General features: G+C 41.1%; 1 protein-coding gene across 1 annotated transcript in view; it reads left to right on the top strand.

The window, feature by feature from the left end:
* The first annotated feature begins 1148 nt into the window (after nucleotides 1–1148).
* The window catches only part of ggctb (gamma-glutamylcyclotransferase b), a 32419-nt gene continuing 21308 nt past the window's right edge, over nucleotides 1149–12259 (top strand). Inside the window, exons 1-3 of the mRNA XM_073486455.1 lie at nucleotides 1149–1259; nucleotides 1349–1494; nucleotides 1616–1748. Coding sequence (XP_073342556.1) covers nucleotides 1149–1259; nucleotides 1349–1494; nucleotides 1616–1748 — 390 coding nt within the window. The remainder of the gene's footprint in view (nucleotides 1260–1348; nucleotides 1495–1615; nucleotides 1749–12259) is intronic.

Here is a 12259-nt window from a genome sequence, read left to right as displayed (position 1 = left end):
CGCCAGATGCATTTTGGAAGCAAACATTGTATCTGATCATCAGATTCAGTAGAAAGTCATAATGTTTTGTCTCCTCTTTTGTAAGGCAGGTCTGCTGTTTGTCATACCTGTTGGAGATCATTTGACAAACCAGTATTCAATTTTGAAATTATTTTATTTGCAACATGTTCAATCATACTAAGTAAAAGAGCAGCAAATATATATAAGTGAAATCATCTTGCTCAACTTTTGGCTATTGAAAGAATCTCAAATGTGGATGGTAGTGTGTTGTGTCAATGAATTGTATGGTGTTAAGGGTAACAGTGTGCTGGGGTGATAACATCTTTAATGTTGAACCAATATGATCAGGTGGAGCAGCAAGCCTGATTTCTTAAAGAGGACAGGTAAATAATCCATCATGTTTATCAACTGTTTAATCATGTGTTTGCCCAACAATTCTATTTTAGAATCAGAATCTGGTCTATATTTGAAGAAAAATCTGGCATCTGACAGTCTGGATCATTAGATCCAGTGTTTATTTAATCTAATATTAAGGTTTCAATCCAACATTAGTTAGATTAAATGCTTGTCATGAATTGTGCCGTTCCTAACAGTGGAATTGATTGTTTGCCAATACACACAACATGACTGGTCCCCAGGGGGGGGGGCAAAATTCAGGTTTAAAATTTTTGAGGGAGTTTTTGATGTTTCAAGTCATTTTCATGTTTACAAAAAAATATAATGATTTTAGCAGTTAAAATCGTGTCTCTAGACCCTTCAGAAAGGGTGGATCCCACCGGGCTGCTCCCAGTCATTGGACCTCACAGTGTAGTAAAAACAGGTATGTGTGTGTGTGCGTGTGTGTGTGTGTGTGTGTGTGTGTGTGTGTACAGCTCGGTGCTGTTGGCTCAACACATGAGACAAACCATGTATTGTGAGTGTGAATAGGGCCCAGTGGCAGTGCAGGGGATTAGCATAAGAATGGTGTGTGAGTGCTGGAAGGCCGGTACTTCATTTTGTCACTCTGCAACTCATGCTCTCTCAACTCAGCCCGAAACACTCTCCACGTCTCCACCTCTGTGCTTGTTGGCTGCTTCTGACGGCTCAGGATCCTCCTCACCTCAGCCCTGCTTGTTCTCATCTTCCTCCTGACAGAACCCAGTGACAGCATGGAGAACAACCACACTTTCCTCTACTTTGCATATGGCAGCAACTTACTGAAGGAGCGACTTCAGCTCAAGAACCCCTCTGCCACAGTATACTGTGTTGCCAGACTCAAGGTATGGTCTGATATTACAGTGAGTGCATCAGTATTAACATATAATAATTAACTACACATTTAGAAACTCTAACCTTTTCTCTCTTTCAGGACTATAAACTGGTGTTTGGGAACCATAAAGGCCTGGCCAGTGACCGATGGCATGGGGGTGTTGCTACCATAGAGCACAGCCTGGGGGACGAGGTGTGGGGAGTGGTGTGGAGGATGAATGTGTCTGATCTGGACTCTCTAGATAGGTAAAGTTTCAATCATCACTGTCTTTAACAGCATCTCAGAGATTTCCCTGAATGTTTTCCTGTGAAGCTGACACCTACCATGTGTATGTTTCTATGTGCATGCATGTGTGCACACACTCAGTCAAGAGAATGTGACGTTAGGTGCGTACAGTCCTGTGGAGCTTCCAGTGAAGACAAAAGGCCAGGAGCTCAACTGTCGTACCTACATAATGAACAGCTGTGTGTACGCCCCACCATCGCCTCAGTACCTGCTGGTAAGACTGCTTTCAATGCATCCTGCTTGTCCTTGCTGCAGAAGCCACAAACAGCAGTTACTTTGATAATATCTTCAACTGCAGTCTCTCTTTCACACTCAAATTTATCTTCATTTAATTTGAACTTTTCTTAAATCTTTGCTTTTTGTGAGATATCAAATAATGTTGCCCCTTTGGGCCCTAAACAGTTACTTAAAAGAAAAAAGAAAGTTGAGAGGGGAGATGTCTCTTTGTCATAGATATCTGAAACTCAGAACCAATCACACACTTGTTTTTTGTAAAGGCTCACAAACACTTGTTTTATTTTATCAGCTTATTATATGTGTTGTTATCAGAATCAGAATCAGAATCACTTTTAATGCCAAGTAAGTTTTCACATATGAGGAATTTGCTGTGGCCTGTAGGTGCAAGACAACAAACATTACTTAAAATAATATAAAGAAATATAAAAGAAAGAAAAATAGAAAAATATAGATAGACAGTAACAGATGAATGGAGATTTTAAATAGGTGTAAGAATGACCAAATTTAGTTATTGTTAGAATTTAGGTTCAGTGTCAGTGGGGAATCTGTAGTAACTTGTTATTATATCTGTCAAATAAATGCAGTGGAGCGAAATGTAGTGAGGTAGAAACATGAAGTATATCCTGCAGATAAAGCAGCTACGAGTAACTTTGACTTTCTGTTGATTCTGTGGCCCCTGTGGAAAAGCGCTCTGTGAGAACCACCACCTGACAAAACATCTGGATCTGACTGACACAGGAGTGGCCACAGGGCCATACTGACTTACAAATGTAAGCAAAGGGCCACACATTGGGAATCAAACTAAATAGCAAAGCAGACTCACTGTAGCTGTTTGCCACAGGATTCATTAATGCCTCTAATTGATTTTTTGGAGAAGTTTTATTTTTTTGAGGACATTGCGGGCCGGAATAAGATGGTCCATGGCCCACAACTGGCCCCGGGGCCGCATGTTGTCCATGTGTGAGCTAGCATGTGTGTCTGTTCTGAGTATAAGTGAAAGAAAGAACCAACACATTTTTTACTATTTCCTTTTTTAACTGAGCTGTTTTCAGGATGCACAGTGATGAGGTCATGCATCTTAATTAATTAAATTGATAACTGCAAATGACGATGGTGAAACATCATCTTAGTGCCGTACCACCAGACTACAGAGCAGCTTCACTCCTCAATTCATCATCAACGCTCCAATAATGAAATAGTTCAAATGTTATCTACTCATCCATCTTGTGTAAGTCAGACCTGTGGACAGGCATTAAGAATAATAATTATAATTATTAATAATCATACAGAAATCAGACGTCTTCTTGCTGCTTGTCTTGTTTGCTTCTGTAGATCATTTAGAGACATCGGATGAAATAGAGACTGTTTCATAACCAGTTAAAACCTTCTTGTAGTACGTTTAAGTTAAGTATGAGTGTGATGGAAGTTCTTTGGAACTGGTGGCCTTGTGGTTATGAGGAAGATGCCAGGAGACCTGATGTCTTAAGAAGCAGCGTTTATTGACATGCTTGATCAAGGAGAATAACAGCGATCAGTACAGTGTGCCAGCCTCTACCATTCTGACCAGCGTTCAGATCAGTAGTCTGTTTAACCTGTCGCTGGATGTCCATGTTTACTGAAAAGGGACCTGTGACAAACTGTATGCTGTACGCTATCTTTGGGTTGACGCGCGTACACCCTGTACACAGACAGAATAACCAGTCTAGTCTGAGATGTGCTGCTTAGTGAGAGACAGATGTGTCCAGGACTGATGGAGGGGTGTGTACTTCAGTCATATCAAAGGCAGCTGCACAGCTGACAGACACAGCATAGAGGAAGGTCACTAACTGTTAAGGAAAATTCACGATGACGACCTCAGAATGTAACTTACAGAATAGTTCTTAAGCTGCGGATTAATCCACATTGTGCTGGTGAGTGTTTGTGGCAGCAGGGCAGTGTGTGTGGGGTTCATCTAAAATAATCCACATTGTGTGTTCATAGTAATGAGGGAACGTGTGTCCCAGTGTGTGCCTCACTGATGTGTTTTAAATTGTTTTTGGGAGGATATGTATATATATATATATATATACATATACATATACATATATCTGCATATATATATACATATACATATCCTCCCAAAAACAATCACATGGACGAGTGTTATGTGTGTGTCCAAAGCTTGATATAATATATATATATATATATATATATATATATATATATATATATATATATATGTGTGTGTGTATATATATGTATATATGTATACATGTGACATCTATTACATGTCTGTCCATCCTGGGAGAGGATCCTCCTCTGTGGCTCCCCCTGAGGTTTCTAACATCATTTTCTCCCTGTTAAAAGGGTTTTTTTCTCAATATGTGAAGTTTTTCCTCATTCAGTTCGAGGGTCTAAGGACAGAGGACGTGGTTCACTGAACGGATTGTAAAACCCACTGAGATTGTGATGTGATTGTGATTTTGGGCTGTATTAATAAATTGATTTGATTTGATTTGAGTTCGTAAGATGCGTTTTAAGTTGTTTGGGTCTTTTAATGGGATCTGTTGACAGAAGTAAACATTGACTCCATTGCCAGTTTATCAGGTCCACCTAGCTAAAAACAATGCAGTCTAATAGAACAGCCCTGAATCAGCACAGCCTCCTTAAAATGACATTTATATGCAATACATTTATACCAACACATCCGATTATATGATTTACAACAACAGACAGTGGTAGTGAGGGCTGCCCCGACACACCACAACAACCATCAGCTGTGGTGCATGTGCCTGAATGTGACTTGCATTTGACTGGCATTGAATATTTTTAATTCCTTAACTTCAACATCCCATCCTGCCTTTACAGCCACACAACAACCAATAGATTATAGCCACAGTAAGTTACACTGACGCAATAATTTAGTCTTACTGTCATGAAAGAAATGTGCTGGTCCCTTCAGGATCACTTGGTGAGTAACTATAAATCATTTGAGTTACTCATCAGGAGCATGAAGCCTCCAAGTCGTCTTCAGACAATAGCACACCTGACGATGACACCTTCACCACAATAACGAGCATTGAGGGGATCAGAATGAAGGCCAGTTTTTAAAAATGACCCTCAGTGGACTAATCAAAGTGTTGAAATTATGAAGGGACGTTAATATTTTTCAATTCTGAGTGGCTCCAGAGTCCCTCTACAATTTGCCCACCTTGCCAGAAGGCCAGTCCCTCACTGCAGGCATTCACAAGAATGATGAAGTGAATGTGTGAGCGAAGTGTTCACTAACAGTGCAGCCTGTCTCCTTAAGGTGCATTCACACCGGACCTTTTATTTTTGTTGCTGGCAACAAGTTTACATATTAAGTCAATGCAAATGAGCGACTGAGCGATTAATCGCTCAGGCGAAAAATCGCTGGGGCTCCGAGCGACAGCGACGGAGCAACGGAGCGAAAAAGTGCTCAATCGCTCTGTCGCTCGAGATGAGAAATCCCAAGTCTCTGGCCGTCAGTCGCTTGTCGCTCAGCGCTGATTGGCTGCCGTAATCTATGTGTAACTATGACAACTACTAAAACCATGGAAACGTAATACAACTCCACCGGTCCGGAAGTGCAAAGCCGGCTTTACGTTGACACACACACACACACACACACACACAGCCACTCACCGGAGACAAATGGCCAGGCGCTCCTCAGCTGGGATGGAGCGCCTGTAGTTGGTGTCCAACCGGGCAATCCTGCCTCCGATTCTCGCCAACAGCTCGTCAAACTGGGCTGTTGTCAGCCGCGTATACCGTTGAAAATGGTTGCCGTCCAGACGCAGCTCCTGGAATAGCCGGTGGTATTCACCGAGATCAGTGCGCATCTTGAGTATGTTATGGACCCAAAACCGACGACACTTGGTTGTACGGCGCTTGTGGGACTTCCACAACAGGTAAACGGCGGCAACAGGTACAATGTCAGCCATGCTGGACCAATACAAACGGGAAGAAATGAGCACCTCCGAGCGACGTGAAATTCACTGGAATCGCTTGAATGACGTCATCAGAGCGATCTGTTGAATTGTGCCGACGAGCGACTGCAGCTGAGCGACAGAGCGATTTTTTTGGAGCGGCACGAGCGACAGCGACAAAAATAAAAAGTCCAGTGTGAACGCACCTTTAGTCTTAACAAAACAGGAAATCTTGAAATACACTATCCACTCCCAGAAACTGCAGCGATACTCAACTGTTCCAGGGTTGTGTTGAGGCTCCACTGAATTCAGGTTTGGGAAAGATCATGGTCTTTTTATACAGAACGGACTAGGACTGACTGGAGGCAGAAGAGTTTTTAAAACTAAAATGTAACCAGAACAGCGATCTTTCCCTGATCTTAACCACAGACTGGTCTGGATTTAAACCCTGGCCATCAGCCCTGTGACTCCAGCACGGTACACTACATGAACTCAAAGAAAGGTTGTGTGTGAACATAATCCTGTTCAGCACAACATGATCATGAAAACAATATGCAAAGATTGTAGTACTATACAAACATAATTCCTAGGAGACAGGGCCTCCTCTCTGTACAGTGCAGGTGAACAAACAACCTTCTTCAGAACCATCATGAAGTTAAATGAAACAGATTCAACACAAACTCAATATGAAACTCTTCATGAGAGGAGTATCTGCTGCAGAACATTTATATTGTATTTATTTATCTCGGTGTACCTTGTCCTTCAATCACTTCTATGATTGGAGACATTGGTGGATATATCGGAAGGTCTGTAAAGATTGTTAGCATAGACAGTGATTGTTGACTGCTGGTAGAGTATTTCAAACAGGATAGACAGGAACGATAGCTTAAATCAAAAGTTAAAAAAAAGCCTGTTCAGACCTGATGTCAACACCATCCTGAGTACAGCTCTGAATGCATCAAACGCATTTGAGATCCGGACCCATTCAGAGGTGGTCTGGACTCTATGTGACCACATTCTTTAATCAGTGTATACACCCACTGTGCGACTAGAAGAAGGAGAAGAAGAAGAAGGAGAAGAAGGAGAAGAAGAAGGAGAAGGAGAGTTGATTCATGGTGTAGTTTGCAGGGAGGCAGGAGGAGCACTGCTCCCCCTAGCAGCTGATAAATGTCACTACACTGAGTCTTAAATAGGTCAAACTAAATTATTTCTTGCATAAATATATCAAAATATAAAATATAAATGATGAATATAAAGAATAAATCTGAATTGTATTATGGTAGATTTAGTAATAAATTAATTTTGAGTTTCCTCTCTGTAGCAGTCAGTGATTCAGCTAGCTGTCTGTCTGTTACACAGTGTGTCAGTATCTATAGTTCTGTTTTATTTTACATGTGTATGACCACTAAATGATTTAAATGGGTATATGGTAATTTAAAGCCTTACAGTTTAATGTACTTATAACACAGACTGATAATTCACTTTCTTGCTTGGTACTACTGTCTTCTGTTGCTGTGTATGTAACCAGATACAGTAGGCTACTCACGGCAGTAAAACAAAAGCTTTGACCAGGTGAATGGATCACCTGTCTGATCTCCAGGTGCTTCACTGAAATGTAAATGTCATATTAGGACTCTATTAACCTGTCAGTGTTAGCAGCAGCTGTTTGTGAACACACTGTCTGTTTAAACTGATCCAACCATTCAACCAGAAACCACAACATCACCAGACTCCCTTAATAAATGAAGTGATTTTAAGAGTTGTTTCATGAAGAGAAACTTAACAAACTTTGTGAAACAGCCACAACAAATTCTAAATCATTGGTGTCTTCCCTTAAATTCAGCATTAAATCAAAACATGAGGTTATATAATGATAATAATAATAATAATAATAGACTTTTATTTACATAACACCTTTGAAAACAGAGTTTACAAAGTGCTTTGACGATCAAAACTCAGGAAGACAATATGACAAACACAAGGTTCAGTCTGAGGTGAGTTCAAACAAGACGGCAGGACAGAACATGTAACAACACAAAGAGTCAATATGAGTCATGACAAGTCAAAGGAATAAAAGTGATAAAAGAGGCAAAATCACAGAAAAGGAAGTGAGAAGAAAATATAAATAATTATAAATACAAAAATAATTTAAAAAATTAATGCAAAAATGGAAATAATTCAAAGAATAAAAACAATAAAGGACGATAAGAAGACGACATCACATCAGAGGAACAGATAAAAAGATGATTAGCAGTAAAAGGAATAAAGGACAATTAATAGGTTAAGATAACGAATAAAAGCCGTAAAGGACGGTAAGAAAAAAGACATCAATTAAAAACAGACCAACAGTCTGAGAGCAGTAAAAGGAATGAAAGGTGGAAATTAAGTTTAAGGGTGATTTCACATAAAAGCAAGTCTATAAAAGTGTGTTTTAAGAAGTGATTTAAAAGAAGTTACTGATGCTGCGAATCTTGTCTCCTCAGGTAGCTCGTTCCAAAGCCAAGGGTCATCTTTAGTTTAGAGTCTCGACTTTGGAACGACCAGAAGGATCCCAGCTGAGGATCTAAGGCTGCAGATAGGCTCATATGGGGTCAGCATTTCTTCTCTGTTACTCAGACGAGTAATCAGTAACATCTTAGACTCAATTCTCAAATGTACAGGGAGCCAGTGAAGAGAAGCTCGGACAGGAGTGATGTGATGTCATCTGTCAGAACCAGAAACAGCCGAGCTGCTGCAGTTTGGACGAGTTGGAGGCAGGAGAGAGACTCTTGGTTGATGCTGGACAGGAGGGAGAAAAGATCATTGCATGAGTGAGTGTTTCCAGGTCGGAGTGTGACAGTATTGCTTTGATTCTGGAGATGGTTCTTAAATGCATGAAGCAGGACTGGATAGCTTTTCTGATGTGTGGTTTGAATGAAAGATCTGAATCAATGATGACACCTAGACTTCTGGCAGGAGGCTTTATGTTTGTGGATAACACTGATGTTTTGGTGTGGGGAGTTGAAAAGTGCAATTTCTGATTTGGACTTATTCAGTTGTGAAAAAAACATTTGATATCATTGAGACAGTTGAAGACAGCAGCTGGGCTCTTTGGGTCAGCAGGTCTCAGAGGAAGTTGTTTGTTTCCTGTTTAAAGTGTCAGTTTGTGGCAGCCTGTCTGCTTCTGTGTCGCGTGCTAAAGTCTTACCTGCCAACATTTCATTTAAATTAATTTCACATTTACAAAGAAGACGACATTCAAACAGCATTACAGGATACTTCTTTATCGCCCCTGGAGAAAGTCCCCAGGATACAACATTGTATTGCAGTTGTATCAGGGCGGCTCCACGGCTGTCGGTCCCTGAAGGCACAGCAAGAAAAAACATCCACATTATGTGGTCCAGTTCAGTTACTGGTGGAGTGATGTCAGAGAAAGAGTATTATAGAGATCACTGAATAAAGATAGGGGCACCCGCTGTCACTGTAACTGATAGTTCAATATTTAACATCTGTTTTCATAAGAACCTCTTAAATTTGGTTAGTAAGGGATTGGAGCAAAGCATCCTGATTTCCTTAAATGTAATTCCTTTAAGTCTCAGAGCAACTCATTTTAAGAGAAACACATTAAGGTTTTTTTTGCCAAACATAATTTTGATTATGTTTCATTTTATGTTCTGACCTGTTTAGGCAACTCAAAGCTCTTGGCTGAGGTGAGGGAGACGTGGTTGTCTTGGGTGAACAGGTATTGAACACTGATTTGAAGCATGAACAAGATTTCTTGACTTGAAAAAATGAACCAAAGTGTTGTATGGAACAGAACCTGCACGATGTTGACCCCAGTCTCTGATGTCCAATGCTTATCAGAGAACAAAGTCTTGCCAGTGAACATAATGAAGCAGTGACATTTCCTCCAGTTGTATATAAACATAAACAAGGACGGTTGAGAATCGGGCTCTGTATTGTGATATTAGAGCCACTCAACAGTCCACACGATGACCTTCTTCATGCCCCTTCTCACTCTGAGTGATGTCAGACATTATTGTTTAATGCTGTTATTTTGAATTAGAAAGACAAAAGATTACGATTGTGTGTCAGGTCAGGGCCGTCATCACCCATTTCTCTCTGTGAAGCATCTGGAATAGGGCTCAGTCCGGTCACAGCCCTGGTCACCTGACTCTGTGATCAACAGGTCAGAACAGGACACGCCCCCTCTGCCATGCTATGTGTTACAGATCTGACACCTTGTGAGCTACAATACCAGATTGTTCTGTTGCACATGTGAGAGCTCCAAACATGCCTGACAGAAAAACAGCATGCAGAAAGAGGGACAGCGTGGCTTTGTGCTCTCGCTTTGTCTTCATAATGTGGATCCAGTCCACTATACAGTATTGTTCCCCCTGTGGTGCTGGGCACACATTTACTTGGATCTTTGGATCCTGACATGCTGAGCTCACATGGCTGACTGAGGAATGTAGCTAGTGCTAACGTGCTGTCATTACATGGCTGCTCTATACAGTAACTGTGATGGTTCAGACATATGATTTGTGCATTAGCAATGAAGTTGATTTGAACAATGAATGGCTGACTTTAAGGATCTGTGTGTTTTCTTCTATGACCAAATCTAATAAAATAGGACCCTCCTACAATGCAAGGAGTTTTTATTCTCTCAGATAATTCATATTTTGAGGGCTGAATGCTCAAAATCTCAGGAAACTTTGCACAAAATTCAAACATGGTGGAAATGTAGTATTATAGTATAAAGTATTTTATGGTTTCTACTATGAAACGCAGCCCCTGGGGCTACTGTCACCACGTGTATCTTAGCGAGACCTACAAAAAAGTCTCTTGGTGTCATGACCTAAACCCAGCAGGAAGTCAGCCATTTTGAATTTAGAGCTCATTTCTGGTGATTTACAGGTTTTGTACTTTAACAAACACTAGAGCTTAGATCAGGCCCAAAAAATCAAGCCCGACCCTACCTGAGCCCGTGCACATTGTGTCTGAGCCCGGCCCGGCCCGACACATTAACTGTAATTATGAGCCCGAGCCCGATTTAAACCCGACAATTTTTTAATACCTGTGGTGTAACAGTCAGAGTTATTCAATGTAGCGCCACTAGGTGGCGCCTCCTTTTGTTTAGTGGGTAATGTAACCTGTACGATGAAGAAGAGCAGGTTACATTACCCATGAGAAAGGATACCGTCGACAGAGCGAAGACTCCCCATTTTATTTTGTCTTTATTTTGTAAAGTGTTGGTGCAAGAACCTCGGCCTGTGTTCGTTTGCGTGTATGCTTGTAACATCTAGTGCCGTAGAGACCTGGCATGGTGTGGTCAGTATTATGAATCAAAGTGCCGTGCGGAAACCCCCACATGTTGCCTGCCGTCTCGAGTAACCGGAGCACCCGCACTAAAGTGGACCATCACCTTCCCCTTCACCAGCCCACGTTACAGTGGGCTGTTATAACTGACGCTCTCAACTACAATTCCAAGTTGTTTGAACTACAGAAATCTGTTTAGTATTATCTTAATGAATAATGCAACAAGGACGAAGCATGTAAACTGCTTGTTTGTTTATTCAGAATGGAATGGATCGCAAATGAATAAAGTAATGATTAAAAAAAAACACACAAATGCTTGATTAAGGGCCCGGCCCGGCCCAGGGATAGTGGCGGGAATTATCGACAAGTCCGGGCTCGGGCTTGGGCAGAGAATCTAAACTCTAACAAACACATCCTACAGCTTCAGCCCAATCAACTTAAACTGAGAAACTTTAACACACTTGCATGGAAAAGTTATTAAAAGTTTGAGTTATTGCTGAACAGTGTAGGTGTGGTGGTGAAGTGATTTCGATAGTTCGCCATGGAACAGGAAGTTGCTGTAACTCCACTGCACTTGCTCAAATCTACCCCACACTCCACACTATGGAAGGAGACCCAGCCTAAACACATGTATATGTCAATATTTGCTTAGACTCACAGCGCCCCCTAGTGTCAGTCTGAAATGTCTTTTTTTAACAGCTGTGTGCTCCTCCTAGCCACCAATAGTATGTGGCTGCAGACCCGGAGACCTGCACAATCAGACCCCCACACTTGTGGACCCGCACGTTCAGACCCCTTATGGTTTTTCGACAGTGCCACCTAGTGGTTGACTGTAAAATTGCAACTGCACAGCTTTGACCCGCACTGTGGTTTTTTGACAGGGCAAAATCCAAACAAAACGCCAAGATCTAATTGTTTGTGAAGCTTGGAACACTTTTAAACTTTTTTTGGAAGACTTTTAAATTTTTTCTAAATAGCCTATAATGAAATAAAATGCTTTTTTAAATGTTCTATTGCATGGGGTTATTTTGACAAAACAGCCTTAAATAGCCTACAATGAAAAGGATGAAATGAAATGGTTTTAAATGTTTTATTGTACGGGCTTGAGTGGTACACAGCCTTTATGGCAGTGCTCCTTCTATCCTCATCTGCCTCTCCAGCCTCCTGCAGAACTCATCCACTTCACTGAAAACAGACAAAATGATAAATACTGGAATAGAAGAACCATCAATGTACTCAGAAATTCCTACTTCTCTCCTCT

This window comes from Pagrus major, chromosome 18, assembly GCF_040436345.1.
Source record: "Pagrus major chromosome 18, Pma_NU_1.0".
NCBI lineage: Eukaryota > Metazoa > Chordata > Actinopteri > Spariformes > Sparidae > Pagrus > Pagrus major.
This window is presented reverse-complemented; position numbering and strand designations above follow the sequence as displayed.